Here is a 22,961-nt window from a genome sequence, read left to right as displayed (position 1 = left end):
CATGCTCCTGATGGCGGATGGTGTCCTTGGAGATCTCTCCTTGTGTAATGGCCCATGGCCCAGTATCTCCTCCAAGCTCTTGAGACTGAGCAAACGTTCTTGCGAGGGCACCTATGGATGTACCATCCTGGAGTACCTGTACCATCTGAGTGGGCTGCAGGTACCACCTCACGCTACCAGCAGTGACAAGGAGACCAGAAAAACGCAGAACTACAGTACTGTAGAGAAGAATCAGTCAGGGAGGATGAGGAGAGAGTAACTGTGGCCGCCTCCTGTAAAACCAGTCCCTTTCGGCGGGGTTGACATGCTGTGACCTCTCCAGTGCACCTGTAATCATTCTCGTTTGCACAAAAGCAGAGCAAATTGATTCACAATCTCTTATGCTTCCTAAATGGACAGATTTATATTCCTGAAGTTTAATTCACTTGGTATGTACTGTGATAATTAAGTGTTCCCTAATTTTTTTAGCAGTGTATTTAGAGAGAAGCTGACTTCACATGCTGACACATTTAAGACTAATAGTAGTAGTCGTAGTAGTCAAAGTCAGTCAAAGAGTTTTATTAATCATAAAAGATTTTGATTTTGACTACTATAGTACTTCTACTGCTACTACTACTAGCACCACCACCACCACCACCACCACCACCAACAACAACAACAATAATAATAATAATAATAATAATAATAATAATAATAATAATGTGTAAGTGTAATACATAACAATGCGAAAAATTCTAATAACTAAAAATAACATTTCCATATATTTGTTTTGCCGTTATTAACGTATTAGTAGAATAGGTATGCTGTTAAAGTATGTTAAAGACATTATATTGGCTCCGACGTTATTTACACGCTACACGATCGTATTGAATGGGAGTGAATTGTTTAAACCCTAAGCCACTATTTTTAGCATGGACAACTGCTGTCGGGAAAATGTGTCCCCCATTGCATGGGACTTTTGATCACATGACTGAAAGTGATCCGAGTCTAGGGAGTAACAGCGTAACGCTGAGCGCGGGAGCTTCTTCCACACCACACCGCGGGCAGCCGCGCGCAGGAAGTCCGCTCCCCGACCAAGATCATCAAGCTTCACTTTGCTTTGGTGGGGTTCCTCACACCTCGCGAACGCGAACTTTAATCAGGGGCCGTCATGGACGTTCTGGAATCCCGACGTCACAATGCGAGCGGATACGTCATAGAGCCGATGGTTTTCTTGATGGTTCCAATGGCATGAGAGCGCTCGTGGAGCCGTGCTCGCGTGCGACTTGCCTCCTGTTCGTTGTCCCGAGTTTGATTTAAAGTTGAGGGGCAAGATGGCCGATCCCGTGCAGGTAGGGAACTGACATTCTGTTCTATAAATCTACCGCGGCGCTCCTCAGCAAGGCGAACGGACGGTTTAAATGTGTGTGGAATGTCAAAGTGATGTTAAGGCTTCTTCCACAAGGTTTTGTTACAAGAGAACGACTTTTCACGTTCGTGCGGGAGGGTTACGCGGTGGAGGGCACAGCGGGCCTAGGCATGAAACCCAGCCCATCTGCCGAAGTGGTATATTCAATAAGGCAGCTTGTACTTCTGCAGTCGATAGCTTGTCAGTTTGTTTATATATATGCAGATGTCATATTAAAACGGCAGTGCGTTGTGTTTAAGGAGAGCCCATAGCCTCCTACCAGTTGACACTTATCCTTTTTTTTTTACGAAGTTGCAAGTATACAGTAAGTATTGCTTTTGATGATGGAATCGCGAAGTGCTTTAGGGTTTTGACAGAGCGAGATAGATGCTGTTACACCCATATGCTGACTGACTGATTTTTCTTAGGTCTGAGATAATGTTACAAAGCCCTGGATACAAACCAAATGGCCTAAGATGTCATATCATTTACAGTTGATGCTTCCGTGTCTTATTCTTGTTAGACCACATAGTTAACCTCCAGTGGTATTTGGGTCTGGTTTCAAACATGGAGCGTTTAATAACGCACAGCTGTTTCACTGCCGAGTAAGTCAGCTTGGCTGCAGTCCTCAGTCAGTTCTAGTTTAGACTCCCATCCTGTTTTGGGAGATTGAAAGTCGGATTAATGGAGAGTGTCATTGCAGGTGTGTTGTCACCGTGGTTTCCTTCAGTCGCTTGTGCGGCTCCTCTTGGAGTGAGCAGGGAGGAAAACTGGAGTCAAAGTCTATTATTAGCAGCGTATCCTGTACCACACAGGCCTGGCAACTCCCTTGTACACTGCTGTTGGGAAGTATCAGGAAACTGGAGAAAGAATGGAGAGTTGAGCCGTTTGGTTTGTTCTAGCAGTAGCCTGCGTCAGTATGCTCATGTTTTCTTCCTGTGATGGAGAGTGTGAAGCTGTGAAGCCGTGCAGCCCTGCTGGACAATGTCTCGTGTGTTGTATTGTTCGGATGTGCTTTGCCGGAGCTTGGCAGTGAGATTGTTGCCAGGAAGCCTGTCTTTATGAAGGTCATAATGCTGTCCTCAGCGTGAATGCCCTGCTCTGGGATCGGATGCTGCTGTTTCCAACCCTTTAATTTTGCTCTTCTTTTGCCTGTTCTGACAAGACTGCTATTTTGCCCTGTGTTCTGTGAAATGTTAATGATCGGTAATGATTGCAGTTAGTAATTGTAAAATGTCCTTACTAAAAGGCAGTTTACTTGGTAGTTTTGCCTGTTTTTTTATTGTCAGCATATATTGCCCTTTTTGCCTTAGCTTAAATGTTTTGCAAATTGGGAGCTTTGGTGAAATCCAAACCTACTGTCATTTTGCTAGTTAGGGCAGTAGTAATGGCCGCGTTTGTGCCGGCCTCCTCCTACCAAGGTATGTCTTTGCACGGCCCCGAGTGTCCAGAGGCACGTGGGTGACTTTGGTGCCAGGTATCTTGTTCAGAGAGGCGCTTATATGTGGCCATGTCCTCGGTTCCTCAGAGGGAGAGATCCTCTGTTTTGTTTAGTCTCTTAGTAGCAGGATAGCTTGGCACAAATGGATCGTGGTGGGATGAGAGGGATTTATAGGGAGACAAAGTTATTCATTTTTCTCAAGAAGAGGTTGGTGTACGCCTGTGTGAATGGGTCTGGTTAAGTAGCCTACTGCTAGCAAGGTCGTAAGGATTGGCACAGTTAGGAGCTGCTGACTTGCTGCAGGAATCTTGAGACTTCATCCCACTGATGTCCAAGCCTGGATTGTGTTACGATAAACATGTTCAGTAAAAACTGTTTGCGCAAGAGTTAAACGACAGTGCACTTCAAAAGTGTCTCCTTCATGTTGTAAAACAGAGCAGTCAAAACTAACAGGTTAATAAAGATTCCTTCACATACAGCAAAAGACAAATAAAACTCACCTGTAAGGGACTGTTGAGTAAGAGTGGTGACTCAGATTTGTAGCGATGGCTTTTACACCTGCCCCACATCACAGGGAGACATTTGCACTGGAGGAATGGGCATGTTATTTATCTGAATGTGTCTTACCCTGCATTTTACATTACTTTTTAATATGCCATCCTGTGCGACAATCTTTTAGGGTGCATTAGTTGTGCCAGTTTACCTCAGATGGCCTGTAATTTAAATGATGGAATTTCCATACATATTGTGTTCTTTTATTTGTAATTTGGACTCGAAACAAAGACAGATGGAGATCAGTCATCTGTTCTGCCATGCTGTTCATGGCACAGCACACATCAGAACATGGGCTGGGTCTGGAGTTTTTAGCACTAGAGCTCCTAATCCAATCCTAAAGTTCCTGTCCCTCAGTCCAGTCCTCTCCGTGTCGCTGAACACAAGAATGGCTGGTGACTGACCCGGTTTCACAGTCGTGACCCCTCCACCGCTGCGACTCCACAGTGTGCCACAACCTGGGTCTGTCCCTCAGGCGCAGAATGCAGCAGTGTAAAGGTCGTTTGACGGCTAGGGTTTACAGACCGTGTAGATTCCTGTTATCTTCAGGGTGGGATTGACTGTGTTGCGCAACGTGCTGGTGTTGGGTGGAGCCGTACAGAGGACTGGCAGGAGGGAGGCCCCACCCGGCAGGTCGTCTTTGACTCTCAGACTCCCCGTGGAGAGACACTTTCCATTAACGTTGAGCTTTTTGCTCTCAAACGAAGCGCTTGCCAGTTCTCCTGCTAGTGCTTCGAAACCTTTTGCTTACACTCGCTCTCTCCCTATCTCTTTCACGACGCGCTTGCCTGCGCTTGTTTACTTTGAAATCTGCAAGGCTTTGGTTAACGGGGTTGTGGAAATAAACACTGGTGGATCGCGGCACCTCCTGCAGGATGTTATAACATGACTTACTGTTGACTATAAGCACCTACGCACTATTGAGCAATGTTAGCAATGTTAGCATTGGGACCTAAAGGGATTACAAACTGATGCCAAGTTTTTGCTCGGCAGGTTGCTAGCTAATTACCTCTCCTTGATTGATTGTATTTTTGAATGAAACACACTGCTAAGATGATACTGGCTGCAGTAGGCCAGTGGTCCATATCTAATTATTTTACTGTGATGTTACAGTTGGACTAAGTTTGCCTCCTGTCCAATGCTACTTGTTAGTGTTGATTTTATTTGAAAGTTGCTGAAAATAACATTGTGAAGTGGCCAGGCAGTGGGTTTGGTGTTTGTCCGGATGTTTGCGCGTACCTGTGCCCTCACAGATAAAGGCACTTATATTTGGTTCACTGCTGTTCTTGAATATTCGTGAACACTATTCTTGAGTTTTGTTATCAAACATATGAGCACTGAAATGAGTGTGTTGGTTCTTTTGCAGAATAGATATTGCTGTAGATTACTTTATGTCTAAACGATGTGTTTCTGTGTTTGTTGGCCAGCGGTTTTGACATCTCCCACCGTGCACAGCAGCCACTTCTATGGGGAGGGGATCGGAGGCAGGGCTGAGGCATGGCAAAGAATGGAAGGGGCCTGGTAGTTGCACTCATTTGAACTTGCACTCTTCTCAATCTTACTGATTGCAGCTTTAAGGCATAATGGGGGTTGTGTATTGTGGCCTTTGAGAATTGGGTATAATTGTGTGTATTTGTTTCACAGCTGTGAAAGGTGAGCTATCCCAGTTATTCACATTTATGGCTGTCTTATAATGTAGCACACAGACAAGCTGTTTCTTCCCACATGACCTATGAGAAATGAATGGCTTTCATCTGCCAAGTGGATCCAGTTTGATTATGTAGTTATGAAGCCTCACTTCCTGGCAATCTTCACAGAACAGTTTAGCACAGGTCGATGGAAGTACTGCTCTTTTCCTTCTGTCATCAATGGTGGTTGGTTGGTTGGTTGTTGGTATGTGTGGTGCGGAGTGCTCAGATCATCAGAGGAGACTTGGTGGTGTGTGTACTAGGACTCAGGTCAGAACTGCTGTCACCTGCACTTAAGCATGATCTTATTCCTTCTGAATCTTAACAGGACTGGTTCCTGACCAGCCTAGCTCAGATGCTATTCTGATGTCCCTGGATTGACTGGGGTTCGAGCAGCGTTGAGATTGGAGCAGCTCATCTGCTGTTAGAGTGGAAATGTCTGCATGGGTCTTGCTTGTACATCTCTTGTTCTTGTGTGAGGTGCTGTCATTAGTGGACTGAGAAGACGTTTTAAGAACCCTTGTGCACAGAAGGGATTGTGCATGTTCCGGTAAGAAATGTTTTTAGTGACCACTTTTTTTGCATTTGTTGTGCACTTCATTTAGTATAGTTGTTATGTAGCGCTGCATTTAGCCTTAAGCACGGTTCTCTGATTATTCTCACATCTCCACATTGGCCATCCTTGGTGTGGTTAAAAACTCCAAAGTGCTGTGTACTAATCTTATGTCTTACTTATAAAAAGAGGCCTAGAATTTCAGGCACTCCGAATTCTTTACGTGGTCCTATTTCAGGACGCCTCTGGCTTAAATCATACAGCTTAGCCTGGGGTTTGGGGCCTCCTTTGGATTTGCCAGGGCTGATTTTGCAGCAGTTCCACTCTGCTCTTGGTGGCCTGTGTGTCCATGCCCCACCCTGCAGGCAGTGAACGGCAGACCCTGCATTAGCAGCCCAGGCTATAAATCGGCACCAAAGACACTACAGAAGGAGCTCCGAGCACACTGGCCTTGCAGCGTGGTTTCACTTCAAGAAAACCATGCCATGAAAGCTGAGAGAGGCCTAGGGTTTAGGCATGGTTACCATGACGTTCTTGGCCTTTACCACTCTAGTAATATATCTCAAATGATTATAGTTATTAATGATGCGCATCAAGTGTTCTTGGTGAACAGTGCTACTTGGCCCAAAATATTTTTAAGAACCACAGCCGTTTCTTTTGAAAGCGCTATGAAATATTCTAGCCAATCGCAGACCTTTCTGGTGAGCGTGGTGTGGTCTGGGTGGTCTCGCGAACATTGTTCATAATCTGAATCACTGAATAACTTGTTTCTCGTCCTTTATATCTGGAACTGCATTTAATCACGTGGTCATATACCAGACTGTATATATACACCTGTATTTCCCATGAGCGCTTGGCTTCAGCCTGGTCAGCTGCATGCCCAAGCCATTAGCGGGTTGTTTGGACTTTAATGTCTGTTTTGGCACCACTCAGAATCCACTGACGGGGGTTTCGGTAAGGATGGAAAATGGCAGCCCGGCCCTGGGTTCTCTGGGAACGGTCTGGAGGCAAGATCCCTTACCGATGGGTCGCTCGGACCAAGCTGTGCAGCCTTGTGAGTCCGAGTCTATGATCAAACAGCCAGTGACCATGTTGTTATGGCTTTCAGTGGTTTTGTTTGATGAACGCTGGGGTTGGGTTTTGCGTTACAGCTCACGTTGCCTCTGAATCGTCCGTATATGGAATAAATAACGTCCCGTGGTCGTTTTATGTCCCTTTGCCTTTCGTTGAGTTGCGCAGGTGTGTTCGGGGTTTTGTTCTCTCTCTGGATAGTGTTTAGTAGTCCCATCTATATTTCTCTTTGCTTTCCAGTTACTCTGATTATTTTGTGATGTTACACCTCATTTGTGCAGAAACTGAACTGCGGCTGTCTAACGGGGTATTAAAGATTTGAGACAGATAAAATTCCACACACAAGCACTGTGGTCTTATGGATGTTATAAACGGGTTATAACTGTCTCTGTGTCAACCCCTCAGGGAGACCCCCGCGGGCAGGTGGTGTGTGATCGTCTTGGCCTCGGCCACAACCTGGACCTGTCGGACGCCATGGTCCAGCAGCGGTTGGACGAGATCAAGGACCAGATCAAACGCAAGATCCGCAAAGAGCTGAAGATCAAGGAAGGAGCGGAGAACCTCCGCAAGGTCATCACAGACAAGAAGAGCCTGGCCTACGTGGACAACTTGCTGAAGAAGTCCAACAAGAATGTACAGATGTTGCACCAGGACCTGCAGGAGCTTAATGCTCACATAGTGGTGAAGGACCCAGAGGAACTCTTAGGTACAGCTCGCTTATCTCCTCTTCTCCATTGACACATCCCATGTTGAAGTTTCGTTATGATGGTAATGAGATAAGGGCTGTCCGTGTTAAAAGGGACAGATGCTCATTTTGCAACTCTTAATTGCAACACAAAATCCTTTATCCTTTGTTCTTGTGGTTTATCTTAATCAGATGGTAATTCAGTGACAAATCCCAGAACCTCACCTACTCTGCGTGTGCGTGCGTGCGTGCGTGTGTGTGTGTGTGTGTGTGCACGCGTGTGTGCGTGGTGGAGAGACTCATTAGCTGGGTGGGAATATTCCATCATATTTCTCTGTTATTGGGGAGAATCCTGCTTGACTCGATGAAGTAGTGCAGGGCAACACCTGTGGGATTCACAGAACTGAGGATAAGTGGATGTAAATTTTTGTTTTTGTTTATTTATTTATTCTTAAGTACTGCCACAGTTTTTGATTCCATCTGTTGCAAATCAAGCAGCTGTCCTTGTTATTAAAGTGTAGCACCATCACTAATTGCATATTTACCAAGGCATCAGGTCAGGTAATGATAGAAATATGCAAATCTGTTTCGTTTTGCATATATTTACTCGTGTATTTACCATTTTGGCGTATTTAAGGGCAGGTTCTCTCTCTGGGGCCGCTCAGAAAATAGACCCTTACTCTTCTGTTCCTGTCCAGTATCGACCCTGTCGGATCTCATGCTCATGAAGAAGGTTTCAGTCATGCCATCGTTGGTTATCTGTAACTGACGTGATTTTCGTTTTCTCTTTTCCTTGCCATGCTCCGTGTCACCACGGAGATCAAAGAAAGGAAATTGTTAAGTGTTTACATTTTTGAGATGGTGCTTTCAGATAATCTCAGATAGTCGGGCTGATGGGTCCAGTTCCAGTCTTGTATACTGAGGCTAACAAACCGTGGTTCAAGCTTAGAATGCTGAAAATGTAAATACCGTTTAATATCGGTCCGTATCACTAAATATGTTACTTGGGCATCTACTGTTTAGAAAGTGTGAGAACTGTGGCCTATAGGATAGTGTAGCTTAATGTTTTGACACTTTTATATTAGTAGATCTGGCAAATAATTGTTTAAAAAGGCTGCTCATTTTAACAGAACTGATGTGATTTGTTTTGAGTGGTGATTTGATTTATTGACTCTGATACATGGGAGAGTTTCATAGATTTCACTGAGCCTGTTTATGCCTTTACACTTTAATGGAAACAGAAATACCTTGTACTGATAACACTCTCACTTCCTTAAAAATTCAGTGTCCTTTCTTGACCCGTGTGAAACTTAACAAATGGAAAATGTGCTGTTCAAAGATCGGCGCTTGCGTTCAAAGACCGGCACTTCCTTCTTCTGTCTTTTTTTTTTTTTTTTTTTTTTTTTTTACTGGTCAAAAAATGGGCAAGGAAAACCCTGAGCCGAATGAAAAGTGCGCATCAGAAATAAATTATTTAGAACTTGTTTCCAGTCTGTAGTCATGGTTACATTTTGTTGCACTCTTGGAGTCGTGCACTTGAGAACTCCTCCAATCTCTTCAGTGGTGATCCGTCTATATATTCCACCATGTTGTTTCATCATTAAGTCTATGCTCCGCTCACTGACCATTCTCCATTTCTAAACACTTTCCGTTCTAACACTGAGCTTAATCACAGTGTGGAAATCTGGCCCTCGGGGTTTATGTTCCTTGGCAAATTTTCTATTGTTCAGTTTTCAAGGGCTACAGACATTTTTCCAGCATCCTTTTATATAAGCCAAGAACCGTGCGGCACAACGGGTTTGAGTCTCGTGCTCCTTCTTCCAGTGGTGTGCTGAGGGCCTTAACGTTTGTGTTTTTTGGTTTAGTTTCTGAGTCCCCCCGGACCCCCGACACCCCCAACTGCAAGGCTCACGCCACCGCCAGCAGCAGCCGGCTGGCGGCTCTGAAGAAGCAGAACGACATCGAGCTCAAAGTCAAACAGGGAGCCTTGAACATGATCCAGATGTACTCCAACGGCACGTACAAGGTAAGTCTGCTTCCGAACCGCCCTCCGATGGCGAAACAAACACGTCTCACTCATGCATTGCTCAGGAGTGATTTTTTTTTAATGGTGTGAAGTTTTACTTGCTTGCCATTTTAGGCCAGAACACCGAAGGTGCGGTACAAAGACGAAGTGAAAAAAGGGTGAGACTGAACTGGTCAAGATCCTCCTTGACCAGGGCTGTGTCAGCAATGATGAGGTCTTTGATCTCGGAGTGCTTGTGTCCAAGTTCCAGCCAATTAAACGAAAACGGATGTGAGAATATCCAATAATGTGGAGTAAGGAATGATTAGTGACTAGTGGTTCACTAGTTGGCTATTATGCACATGTTCATATTGGCTGTTTTGAAATTGTTTACTTCTGCTTTTTTTTTGAGGAAGTTCAATATAAAGTGTCTTTAGTACTGGGACTCTGGAACAGTCTCAACCAGGACAACTCAATGTCTCAACAGCAAGGCAGATTGCAGTTACAGCAGCCTCTTTTTCCACTGTAGAGCTGAACGGTTGAGAGTACTTACAGCAACCGTTCCAGACGCATCTCCACACAAACGTGTTTTGGAATGGAACGTTTGCAGAACTTTCTAGGCAGAGTCAGCTAACCGTGCTCAGAGGCACAGAGCCGTTCGGGTAAGGCGGCTTAATGCCGTAGAAATTCACAGATGGTTCTGCACAAACTGAGGTTTCTTGTCATCACTGCTGAGCATCTCAATAATGTCCTGTGCTCTGTTGTGCACTTAAAAAAAAAAAACCCAAAAAAACCCACTTAAAACAGTCTAAACGATCCATCTGCTCTGACACATGCAAAGACCGGAATTGTTTAGCAACAACAACTGTCACATAATTTTGATGAGAGACCCGTCGCTTCCACAAATAGTTCCTGGCCCTGATTTCCAGCACAACACTTGTGGAAAAAGAAACCATAACCAGCCTCGGGAGACCGGGAGAGCACGCGATGGCCTTGCATGACCCTAGTAACTGTTTGGCCCTACAGTGGAAAAGATGTGTGGTGACGTAATCACCACATGTAATATGCAGTATAGTTCTGTCGTGCAGCCCTACACACCAACCAATCACACATCCGCACTATGCCCTGAAACTGGGGTAGTTTGAACGGACTGCGGTGTAGCCACCTTGGCGTGTGTGGCTTGGAAGCTTGCTACAAAATGCTCACTGTGTGTGTGTGTGTGTGTGTGTGTTTGTGTGTGTGTGTGTGTGTGTGTGTGTGTGTGTGTTTCTTGGGACATTTAGCATTTTCACACATACATGTGACTCTTGCATGCCAGAATTTAAGAGGTGTTCTTAGGAAAGCAGAGATAACAGCAGCATTTTGGGTTTGGTTCTGATGACTGTAACCATCTTCGCGGTTCAGGTTACCGGACCTTGGTGCTGGTCCAGCCTTCTGTAATATCAGGCCAGTATTGTAAGAATGATTAGAAACTGATTTATGGCGCATCTGCACTTGCAGAATATTGTCTGTATAAAGTTCAGTGTCACCTGCTGTTGGTCTTCATGCAGAGTGTCTGCGTAGTCTTATTTGAGCAGATTGATTGATTGCCAAATGGGTTCTGATATATCGTACAAGTTGTTTAGCTGTTGTTCCTTAGTAGTAAGGAAAAATTACATTGAAAATATTAGTGTCCTGTGAGTGTCTTTGAGATCTGTTTACGAAGCATCTTTCAGAGGGTGGGTGCAAACATTTGCCTGGCGCGCGCGTTGCACTGAAATCGGGGCCGTGCGGCGGACTTCCTGTGGAAGTGGACAACACCTCCTCCAGGAAGGGGCTCCGAGGTGACCTCAGCGTCTGAATGGAGCAGTACTCCCAAAAAAGACCAGTCCACCATAGGCTTCGGTTATATTTACACACACACCGGACGTGCACGGTGTGAGAAGTAAACACGGCACTGTAGTGAGCGCATGAACAGCAAGCTAAGAACCAGTCAGATGTCTCTCCTTTATAGTAAAGCTTCAAATGACATGATGATTCTCTCTTCTCATGGTTTGTGAGAGGATGAGGCTTTCAAACTTTTAAAGAACTTTGTCCTGGTTTCATCCACAGGCGCTGGCACAAGGACGGCCGTGCACACAAAGCGGTTCATCCGAGTCTTTTTTTTGACAGTTTGTTGTTCTCTCGTTCTCCAGGACCGCAAGCTGCTCGCCACTGCACAGCAAATGCTGCAGGACAGCAAGACGAAGATAGAGTTCATTAGGATGCAGATCCTCAAAGCTAGCCAGGCCAACGAGACGAGCTACGAGAACAGCGATGGTGGGTGTCACTCTTGTGTGGCCCTCCGTTCTCCAGGTTGCTTTCATCCTAGTTAGCGCACAGCTGAAGCTAACGTGAAGTGAACTCTAACCTTTCAGTGTCTGCGAACAAGTCCCTGGTCAGCCCGCTGGACCTGCGGCTTGAGGAACTGCGGCATCACTTCCGGATCGAGCTGGCGGTGGCGGCGGGCGCCAGGAACGTGATGAAGCTCCTGGGCTCGGGGAAGGTGGCTGAGAAGAAAGCCCTTTTAGAGGTGCGTCCCCTCCAACACGGCCACGACAGCGTCACGCTTCCCATAGGGAGGGATGGAGTAAGGAAATCTCAGTGGAACTCTGCTAAAGGATGTGTTCAGACGATCCTTGGAGCATGAGCGGCCAGGGAATGGGAAGAGAGGCTCGGAACAGTGAAGGAGGATGTTTTGGGCACAAGGCCGTGGGAACTGTCACCGGTGCTCTAACGCTGCCAGCAGCTCGGTGGGAAATGGGAGCCAGACGCTGCAACGGCTCCGTTATAGTGTCTGGCTGTCGTAGTCCACATCCTGTTGACGTAGGCTGTCCTGTCTCAGGCAGGACACTGAATGCTGCAGCCAAGTTTTATGCCTGTCTGACCCAGATAGCTCATAGGTCTATGTTTTGTACAAAGCACTTCCAACTTAATTATACACTGATGTAAGAGAACAGGACAATAGAAACCTTATCTCAGTAGTCTTAAGATTCAGCTTATCTCGCTAATTAAGAGCTCATCTTGTTAGATCTAATTGCAAAATAAAAAGAAATGTCTAATGCCACTGATGGAGTGCAGTGGGTTAAAGTAGCCCGTGGGGTTGAGCAGGACGTGGTGCTGATGAGAGTGCATCTCCAGGCTCAGGCGCGCCTGAACGAGTCGAGTCAGAAGCTGGACCTGCTGCGCTACTCCCTGGAGCGGAGGCTGAGGGAGCTGCCCCAGAACCACCCGAAGGCCAGCGTCATCTCCGAGGAGTTGGCCATGGCGGCCTCACCTCCTCTGAGCCTGCGCCTGAGCATCATCTCCTCCCACAACCAGTACAGCACCGTGGCCAAGCCCGCCGCCCTCACGGGTAAGCACGCACGCACGCAGCCTGCTGGCTTCTCTTGCGCCGGTCTGCTCGTGGTTCTGTAAGAGCGGGTGGGTTTTTGCACGCTTAAATCCACATAAACCCCGCGATGGTTGGTATTTCACGCATGCCACCGTGTCTCGGCTAATGCGTTTGCATGGGGGTTCCAGTGTGTTCATGTGTGCCTTCAGCTGGCACAGTAACAGGGTGGCAGACTGAGGCACAGTAAGGCAGCTGTAAGTCAGTCTGGAGTACAGCGAGGTGATGAGCTGTCTTCCCACTACTTTACTCCTTCCTCTGGAACACCCCTTTGCTCTGATAGGCTGTAGAGCTCTGCGGCTATATCTTGCATCATTATGCATTCATTTGTTGATGACCAAGTATATTTCCTGTTATGTAGTATATGTTATAGTTGGGTTATTTGTTTTGCCTTTTTGTTTGGTAATGCAGATTTCACTGTCTGTGTGTGTGTGTCCGTGTGTGTGTGTGGTGTGCAGGAACGTTAGAGGTGAGCCTCATGGGCTGTCAGGACTTGCTGGAGAACGTTCCGGGCCGATCCAAAGGGATACCCGTGTCCCTGCCCTGCTGCAGCCCCAGCGAGACACGCTCTTCCTTCATGAGCCGCTCGACCAAGAACAAATCGGGCGGCAGCAGGAACCTCCTGAAAGCCGACGAGCTGTCCAGTTGAGTGTGTTCACCTTTCTGCCGTTTCAGAATCAAAGAAGGTGCTGAAATGTTGGTTTGGAATCTGTGCGGAAGGGCTGAGTGCCCTGGGCGCATTCCTGACGCCTCGCTCACCGCTGAAACGTTGAAAAGACAAGGTTTGCATTTGTGCTGTTAGTTGTTTGCACCTTATGTAACAGTTGCTAGTCACAATTCTCTTCAAACGAGGTCCTGGTTTTTAATGGGGGCATTGTGAAAACAAGTTGTCCTTTTGGGGTGTTTCCTTATGGTCGGTTATGTCCCTGACTGCAGCAGGGCTACGGGAGCTCCTGTTTCACCCTTGAGGTCTTAGATACTGTTAACGGCATGGCCCTGTCGTCATGGCGAGATAACGCTAACTGAGAGGTGTGATGTTGCAATGTTGCACCAGCAGATGAGATCAGCACTGTTCTGAAACTGGACAACATGGTGGTGGGCCAGACCAGCTGGAAGCCTGTCAGCAACCAGTGCTGGGACCAGAAGTTCACTCTGGAGCTTGACCGGGTAAGAAAAACAGCACACACACACACACACACACACACACACACACGGTCTTTGGCTACATGTTCTTAATCCCCTCAAAACATAGTAAACACCCTTGTTCACACACAAATGCTTGCTTGGCATCCCTCCTGTAGCACCTCCCCTCTACCACAAGAACTACCATAGTTAAGACTACAAATCCCAGATCTGGCAGAGTTTTCAGGAAAAGAGTATCCCACTGTGACTTTGTGACTGACATCCACCCCTCTGGTGGTTTGCACTGTTGTTAGCACTGTTTAGTCACACTTACATAAACCACTCAGCATGGAATTTCAAGAATCGCAAGGTGACTGACCCACTGCTTGCACGCCGGTTAATAACCCTTTGAAGAGAACAATGTCAGTTCAGTGACTTCACTCGACCGATCCCTGACTGACATCATCCGCAAACAAAGCTTGCATTTATGCTGTTTTTCCTTATTTTGGGGGCTGTGGTCTAATGTAACACATGACACAGGAGAGGAAAGGCTGTGTGTGTAAGGTTTGAGGTCGGAGAGCGAGCCCAGATCAAGAGCTCAGGGTCCACTATAGTCAGAGGAGCTCTGGTTCGTTAGCAGCAACAGGAAGCTTGAGGTGTATATCTCAGTGGTTGAGGTACTTGACTAGTAATCAAAAGGTTGCCAGTTCAAGACCCACTGCCAGCACGTTGCCACTGTTGGGCCCCTGAGCAAGACCCTTAACCCTCAATTGCTCAGTTAAGGTTGTATTCGGTCATAATTGTAAATCGCTTTGGATTAAAAGCCGTAAATGTGTCTGAGGAGGAGAGAATTGGTGCAGGGAGGAGAAAGCAGAGAGGGTGTGTGTGTGTGTGTGTGTGTGTGTGTGTGTGTGTGTGGGGGTGTTGGAGATTGAGGGGTCTGATGGGAGATGAGTAGCTGGAGATTGACCCACTGCACCTGCTTATCATAAAGTCTTGGGAAATCTTACAATGACGGAATACTGCGTGAGGTCAGGGAGCAGAGGGAACACGAAGTACTGGATCGTCAGATTAGGGGGACATGGGCAGTCCATGCCAATAAAAAGCACAATAGTCTTCATCCAAGACTAACGGAGTGATTTTATTCTAAGGACAATGCCCTCTATTAGAATAACGATAGAAGGTAAATTCCCTCCCGTGTCAGACGAAAACGCATGACCTGTGGGGGAAATTCCTGACCTGCCCACCATAGATGCCACAGAGAATTCTCTCTCTGGGTTACTGATTAGCAAAGAGTGGATCAGATACACAGGGGCACGTTTACACACAGGGACCTATTATAATTGTTCTTAGTAGAACAAAACAGACACATTTTCAGTGATGGTGTGATCCCCATTCTTACCACAAGCCAGAGAACACGTTGAAACAGGAAATGTCAGCAATGACTCGGGGCATGACTGAATTTCTCATACTAATATCAGAGACAGTATATAAGAACAGTATGAGGTGTTGGGCGCACGGCACACACCCCTTTGTTCAGCTAACAGAAGGTCCTGGTCCAGTCTGTGTGCAACCACAACCGCAAGCTCCGCGTTTAATGTGCGGGCGGTGTCATCAGTTAAGTTCCAACATCATCGGTTAGTTCCAACAGGATTGTAAAAGGGGCCTGTATAGTCAACCCGTTGAGGTTCCATAAAAATGCAGGCAGTTCATCTTTATACATGGTAATGTTAATGAGATTAACCACGAAGGCAATAGACAGTTGGAGGGGTCAGATTTGGCTTTAGCCAGAAGGGATGGGGCCACAGGTCTGTTGTCAGGCAGGCGGGCAGACAGGCAGCAGTGAGACCCCTTCTAGCTCTGCCTTCTGAAAACGTATAGCAGGCTTGGAATACTAGGACTGATGTCCTGTTACTGCTCACGAAGGACTTGTGTCCCGTTACTGCTCATGACGGACTTGTTTTATTGCTATCACGTGAACCAAAAAACACACGATTTTTGCACAGTCAGGCCAGATCTTTATTTCTCGTTCGTGTTTGCCGTGTTTTATGTCATTTGTGAGTCCTGAAGTTTTATTGAGTCACATCCTGCGTCCTGCACCCTGTACTCCCTCCCCGTGTCCTGTATAGTCTCGTGAGTTAGAGATGGCCGTGTACTGGAGGGACTGGCGTTCTCTGTGTGCTGTGAAGTTCCTGCGTCTAGAAGACTTTCTGGACAACGAGCGCCATGGCATGTGCCTCTACCTGGAACCGCAAGGAACACTGTTTGCAGAGGTGCAGTCATGTGTGAAACATGCACACACATACACACGCATACACGCACACGCACGCACACAAACACACACACACCCCATTGCCTCATGTAAGGCACAATAGCTGTGGCATTCTGATTTTATCGAATTGTTTCTTTGCTTGTTTGCCTACCCAGGTTACATTTTTCAATCCTGTTATTGAGAGACGACCAAAGCTACAAAGACAAAAGAAAATCTTCTCAAAACAGCAAGGTATGCTCATCAGGACCCAAGCGGGTCTCTGTGAGGGACGGGTCCAGACCGGCTCCCTTCTCAGAGAGCTAACTTTGGTACGACTGGCCTCTCTCGAAAAAAGTCATCCTTGGTTTAAAAATGGCTGTCTCTTTTAATGTTACAAGTTAACTCCATTTAGACAGATTAGATTAGATTAGCTAACCAATGCTGTGGTCGTTCAACAGTTTGTCACAATCACTCAGTCTTTTTAGTGGCCTCTCGGGTGTAATGACCTTTGACCCTCCCTGGTCTTCCGCAGCCAGTCTGGTGCCGTGTGACGGGTTTTTTTTCCCTCTTGCTGCCTCCTCCAAACTCTGCAGGTAAAACATTCCTGCGTGCCCCCCAGATGAACATCAATATCGCCACGTGGGGCCGCTTGGTGAGAAGAGCCATCCCCTCCGTCAACAACTCCTTCAGTCCACCTGTGGCGGAGCTGGGCTCAGCACTGAACCCCGAGTCCGGCCCTCATGGTCACCCGGACTTGTCCAGGTATCTACACACGCCTGCACGCACGCACGCACAAACACTGCTTCAGACCGTCTTGCTCAAATCATGTGTGCACTGCAGTTCAGTTTAACTTGGCAACTGCAGTGATTTGTACTCGTTGGTAGCGCGGTTCTCACCCAGATCGGCCCTGCTCCACCCTGGTGCCCGTGCCCACAGGGCTGTTCACGAAAGCTTGAAGAAAGCTCAGAATAACAGGTTAACAAAACGTCACCCTGCGGTCCAGTGACAAGTTAACAATAAAGATAGAAAATGAATCAATAGAAAATAAAATATGATCTCTCATTGATCTCTCATTTGTTGATGAGCCAATGAGTAGACATGCACTTTAAAATAAGTAGACATGTTGACTGCTAGTGAAATTGAATCACATAAGTTTTAAACCGACGTGATCTTTGTTTGCCTGCTTTAATGCACACGCTCTCACGTGCAGACGTCTCTCAACACGTTCTTGAACAAACAAAAACATTTTGACTCTCACCTTGAAATGCTCTTACAACACAGGGATCAACTCCTCGCTATCTCAGTACAACCCACATCTGAGTCAAACTTACCCTCTTATCTTGAACAAACAGCGCCTAACCAGTCTTAAAATGTCTCAGTTAGTGTTGTGTGAGGTATAACGAGTACTGGCTAAGTGTTTGTTCATGTGACGCACGGGTTCCTGCGTTATCTGTGCGCAGATCCTCGCGTGGGAGCCTGATTTGGCCCAAAAATGGCTGCGGTCAGGCCTGTCAAAAGAACCTGCAATGTTGTCGACAGTGCGTTGACCCCTGACCCTTTTCCCTCAGGGACCCGACCGTGACCAAATTAAACTTTGACAAGACGGCCTCCCCTCCTGCCACCCGGCACGCCCGCACTGCGGAGCTGGAGGAAGAAGAGGAACCCGTGATGCAGGACAAAGTCCCAGAAGGGAAGGAGGTTCAGGTACGCTACATTCCATTAGGCCGTCGTCTTCTGTTCCAAGCACGCTCGTTCGGATCAACTTTGGGGCATGGTTACGACCACTGCCTTCCCCCTCGCTCGTGCCGGGGCCGTCCCGGTCCTGCACTAGCGTTCCTCTCACCCGCAGGATGCGTTGGCCACCTTCGACTTTCTGAACGACAGTCGCAACAGTTCCACGCTCAAGCCGGACTACGATTCCCAGGTGGAAAACGATGGCCAGCAGCCTGAGCTGGCACTGACGAACCAACAGACAACGGGAACAAGGTGACATTCCCAAGAGCCCCCAGGATACCCTCCAAATCCTTATTCCCAGAAGGAAGCGAATGTTGAGTTTTAGCAGTCTTGGGGTTTTATATTGTCCTTAACTGCATTCGCGTTCCTTGCAGGGAGGAGCAGGACAGCCAGTTCACTCTCGCAGACTTTAGATGTGCGGCGGTCCTGGGTCGCGGACACTTTGGAAAGGTACACTCTGTTTGTGCTGGGTTCGGAGCGCATTTTGTCTGGCTCGAGACAGAAACACGGTTCACCTCAACGTCATTCATCTCCTCAATAATTCAACAGGTCTTACTGGCTGAGTACAAGAGTACTGGGGAAATGTTCGCCATCAAAGCCTTGAAAAAGGGGGATATAGTGGCTCGAGATGACATGGACGGGTAAGCATGGCCAATCGGAGAATGTGTTCACGGCTTTGTGTGTCTGTGTGATCTTGCGCAGGCCCGGTCGTTTTGGCTCACTCACCTGCACAACCAGACTGCCTGCATGGCTTATGAGAGGATCTGTAGGGATGCTAATCACAGTGCCACCTAATGGTGGCCACGTGACATTCACATAGTTGTAGTACCGGTTAGGGACCATGTGAATGCTGCCACGTGGTTGGTAAAAGCATGCAGGAGGCGGCATTGTTCCTGCCGCTGGTGGGCACATCGCAAACCTCCGGTGTTCTCTGCACAGGCCTGGGCAATCCCAACAGGAGCATGGCTTAATTCCGCGTTGTTTAACCTGCCCACCTCATTGCTCAAACCAGTCCAGCTAAGACTGGACACTGCTGGAGTGTGTGTCTGAGAGAGAGAGAGACGTCAATTCAGCGTCCTAACCGCGAGTGCTTGTGCCTGCAGCGTCATGTGCGAGAAGAGGATCTTCGAGACGGTGAACAGCGCGAGGCACCCTTTCCTGGTGAACCTGTTTGCCTGCTTCCAGACCCAGGAGCACGTGTGCTTCGTGATGGAGTACGCCGCCGGGGGCGACCTGATGATGCACATCCACACTGACGTGTTCTCGGAGCCACGCGGAGTGTGAGCGATCGCCCTCATTTCCTCTCAGACCCCCTCACCCTCTCCACGCTCACACACTCTCCTCCCTTTCTCTGCAGCTTCTACGCAGGCTGCGTGGTTCTAGGCCTGCAGTTCCTGCATGAGCACAAAATTGTGTACAGGTACGTTCCAGTTATGAAAACTTCATACTCGGATGTTCTAACCTTTTATATACATTTACCGGATGGTTTTATCCAAAGCGACTTATAATTATGACTGAGTACAATTTGAGCAATTGAGGGTTAAGGGTCTTGCTAAGGGGCCCAACAGTGGCAGCTTGGCAGCGGTGGGGCTTGAACTGGCAACCTACCGATGACGAGTCGTGTACCTTAACCACTGAGCTACCGCTGCCTCCTTTTATGCAGTTCACATTTGTTTCTCTCCTCCAGGGACTTGAAGCTGGATAACCTGTTGCTGGACTCTGAAGGATTCGTAAAGATCGCCGACTTTGGTCTCTGCAAAGACGGTGTGTGTGATCCGCCCTCTATATTACCCGCGCACCAAGTCTCACACCTTAAATGTGCAGTTACTGCGACGATGAAAATGTGTACTTTCACACTAATGGAGTGAAAAATTACGTTTAAAATGTTGAAGCTCATCAAGGTTTCAAACATTTTGTAATGAGTTTAAATGGTTTAAATTTAAGGGCAGATTCGATGCGTTTCTTTTTTCTCTTTGCGTTCAGGAATGGGATTTCAAGACCATACCAGCACTTTCTGCGGCACTCCGGAGTTCCTGGCCCCTGAGATCCTGACGGAGACCTCGTACACCCGCGCGGTGGACTGGTGGGAGCTGGGCGTGCTCATCTTTGAGATGCTGGTGGGAGAGGTGAGATTTGGCCCCCACGTCCCCCCCAGGAGCCTGTAGCTGAGCTGGCATTAGTACGTCGGAGCAAAGCTGGGCGCCTGAGGGCACAGTCAACGTGTTCTCTGTCTCTGCAGTCGCCCTTCACAGGTGATGATGAAGAGGAGGTGTTTGACAGTATAGTCAACGATGAAGTCCGTTATCCACAGTTTCTCTCCACTGAGGCTATCTCCATAATGAGACAGGTATGGTTTTTGAGCCATGATCTGAACTTAGTTTTGTGTTTGGGGGGGTGGGTGTTCCTTGGGAATGGTTGCGTTGTGTGCAGTTATCTCGTGAGCGTCTTTACACTCTGGCGTGTTCGTGTGTGTGCACAGCTGTTGAGAAGAAACCCCGAGCGACGTCTTGGTGCAGGGGAGAGAGATGCAGAGGAAGTGAAGAAGCATCCATTTTTCAGAGTACGCGCCCTCTCACCGCCCGGCTTCCTGTTTGAGCGTTCGCTCACCTTTTGACCTCACGTTTCTTTGTTTTGTTTTTTTATTTACAATGGCCAAACAAATATATGAATGGTCGGGGTTTCTTATAAACTAGGTGATGAATGTGTGTTGTTTGGTCTATAGCAGTACCGTTCTCATTCCTCCTGTGTTTTCTGACTTCCTCTCTCAGAACTTGGACTGGGCTGCATTGCTGGCCAAGAAAATTCGCCCTCCGTTTGTGCCAACCCTCAAAGGTTGCGATGACGTCAGTAACTTCGACGAAGAGTTTACCTCGGAAGCTCCGATACTGACCCCGCCCCGGGAGCCTAGGTTACTGACAGACAGAGAGCAGGAGCTTTTCAAGGACTTTGACTACATAGCTGACTGGTGTTAGCCCCACCCCATGATCTTCACAGGCCCCACCCACACACTCAATACTGTGAAGCCCACTGCCATATCGAGCAACTCTCTCCCTGAGGACTGACTGACTACACTTCTCTCTGCTATTATCTGTGCCGTTGGAGAGATTAGCATCTTCAACATTAAATGTTCATTTAAAACCAACTTTTTTTTTGTTTGTTTGTTTGTTTTAAATTCAGGATACAATAGTCAAGGAAGCCCCATGAGGCTTTTAGTTTTGTCAGAGCACTGGGTTATTTGTTTTTGTTTTCTTGGTGCACTCCTGTCTTATAAGATCATCTCTTGAGCGGCGTGCAGTGAAGTCTCTTCACTGGCTTTGTCCAGAGCATTGTCATTTGTCTTCCTTTCTATGCGGCCTGTTTTCAAGGTTAAACTGCTCGTCATCTGAAATGCACAGAAAATGAGTCTTTGAATCCAGCCAAGTGCAACACTATTAAATGGTTCCTTCTTCATAAGTGACTTTCACTGAAGCTCAGACAATCCCTCTCCAAGTGTCCAACTCTACATCACAGTCTTTTGATCCATGTATTTATTTAGTGTTTTACTGTCCATGTTGCCTTAAACTCTTCACAGAGGGTTTCCAGACAATAAGCACAAGGTACTAAAGGCGCTTACCAGAGTCTGAATCCAGAAAGGGGCTCTCGCTCTCCCTTTTTCATCTCTGATTGGATTTAAAGAGTCCTTGGCCAAAAACATGTAGTTGGGTTATCTTGATCCTTGTAGACATTTTGCTTTTAATTTTTCATCTTTTTTTTTTTTTTTTTTTTAAGGTTTTTAATTTCTCATTACACATGTACTCATACCATTTGAAAAATATTGTAAGTTATAGTTTTGTACTATATTTTAGTACAGGTTGGGTATTAGTATCAGGATATTAGTATCTTGGATCTGCTGTATGGTATGTGTGTGTGTGTGTGTGTTGTGGTTGTGTTGTTAAATATATGAATTGTATGGTTATCACTACAGAGGGGGCAGCTCAACTTTGAGAGCAATCATGAACTTCTCAAATGGAATGTATAAATGTATATTCATCAAAGCAAAAATTTATATTTTTGGCACATGGTTATGCCAAAGCAGTCTGTGTTTTAGTGGTTGTTTTTTTAAATCATCATATGACTCTTTCAGGAGATGTTTTTTTGTTTTTTTTGGTTTTTTTTTCAGCGTGAGACATTCCTTTTTCTGTGAGATGTTCTCACAGTTATGCCATTTTTTGGTTCCATGTGCCAGCTGCAATCAATAACATAATGAAACCTTAAACCTAAAAACCAGCGGCAGGGCAAGAAACTGGCTCCTCCCTGGACTGCTAGTATGCAGAATAAGCTCTTGTGTACTTTTGCCGAATATTTCGCACAGTGTATCACCAAACCCTTCTCAAATACACTCTACACAGTGAGGTCTGGTCTCTGTCTGTTTCTCCTTTTCAGAGGACTGTGTATACTACTGGTTGACACATGTCTTGAACTACCCTGGTAATGCATGTTTTTTGGGGGGCTTAGATCAAAGTTTCTTTCAGAATAGATCTATAACTTTCACAGGCGAAATCTGTAGGTTCAGTGTTCCAAGTTCAGATATTTATATTTTTTATTTATTAAAAATCACACATCTAGTAAAACTTGACCGACTGGTCGTGCAGCGGGTGTTGTAATGTGAGTTTTTCAAATGCTAGTGGACTAGGAAACACGTTTGTAGTGTTTAACCTGCAGCAGTGTATTCAAAGGAGAAAAAAAGAATCGTATTGCTCAAGGCATGCTGGGATTGGGCTTCAAATGTATTTTAAGCCTAATTCAGCATTTTTATGGTAAAATGAAAATAAATTAGAAATATTAAGTAAAAGAAAAACAAGATTCTTGGTCATGGGTTTAATGCTACCATTTTGGAGCAAAAATGTATGGGTGTGTGGATCTTAATTTAACTGCTTTTCTGATAAATGAGAAATTTTGTCCTTCTCGTTAGGCATATCCTTAAAAGGGCCCTTAGTGCCTGCTTCTTTAACTATGAGAGCGAGAGAGAACTTGCTCAACTGGTTGGCTAGCACTTCTGAAAAAGGTTTCGTAAAGTCACAAAT

At 46.5% G+C, this 22,961-nt stretch overlaps 1 protein-coding gene across 2 annotated transcripts; it reads left to right on the top strand.

Moving 5' to 3' along the window:
- The first annotated feature begins 973 nt into the window (after positions 1–973).
- pkn2b (protein kinase N2b) lies at positions 974–22,289 on the top strand. 2 transcript variants are annotated; one of them, XM_081717394.1, is made up of 23 exons: positions 974–1,331; positions 6,555–6,675; positions 7,098–7,398; positions 9,243–9,403; positions 11,557–11,680; positions 11,779–11,933; positions 12,542–12,755; positions 13,250–13,435; positions 13,849–13,958; positions 16,043–16,186; positions 16,341–16,416; positions 16,758–16,926; positions 17,733–17,868; positions 18,014–18,150; positions 18,273–18,348; positions 18,448–18,539; positions 19,002–19,178; positions 19,256–19,318; positions 19,586–19,662; positions 19,882–20,024; positions 20,138–20,245; positions 20,378–20,458; positions 20,667–22,289. In XM_081717394.1, the coding sequence occupies exons 2-23, from the start codon at positions 6,589–6,591 to the stop codon at positions 20,868–20,870; spliced, it is 3,021 nt and encodes a 1,006-aa protein (XP_081573520.1). In that variant the 5' UTR covers positions 974–1,331; positions 6,555–6,588; the 3' UTR covers positions 20,871–22,289. The 2 variants fall into 2 exon arrangements, with proteins under 2 accessions (XP_081573520.1, XP_026877313.2); XM_027021512.3 differs by lacking the exon at positions 6,555–6,675 and having other exon boundaries at positions 978–1,331.
- The last annotated feature ends 672 nt before the right edge of the window (positions 22,290–22,961 follow it).

The sequence above is a fragment of the Electrophorus electricus genome, chromosome 7, assembly GCF_041902795.1.
Source record: "Electrophorus electricus isolate QZ-2024a chromosome 7, ASM4190279v1, whole genome shotgun sequence".
NCBI lineage: Eukaryota > Metazoa > Chordata > Actinopteri > Gymnotiformes > Gymnotidae > Electrophorus > Electrophorus electricus.
Note: the sequence above shows the minus strand (reverse complement) of the source record. Positions and strands in the feature narration are given on the sequence as shown.

Coding starts and splice junctions, on each gene's coding strand:
- pkn2b (XM_081717394.1), top strand. CDS start 6,589: ATGGCAGCCCGGCCCTGGGTTCTCTGGGAACGGTCTGGAGGCAAGATC. Junction 13,959..16,042: donor TCACTCTGGAGCTTGACCGG/GTAAGAAAAACA, acceptor TGTCCTGTATAG/TCTCGTGAGTTAGAGATGGC. Junction 16,187..16,340: donor AAGGAACACTGTTTGCAGAG/GTGCAGTCATGT, acceptor TTGCCTACCCAG/GTTACATTTTTCAATCCTGT.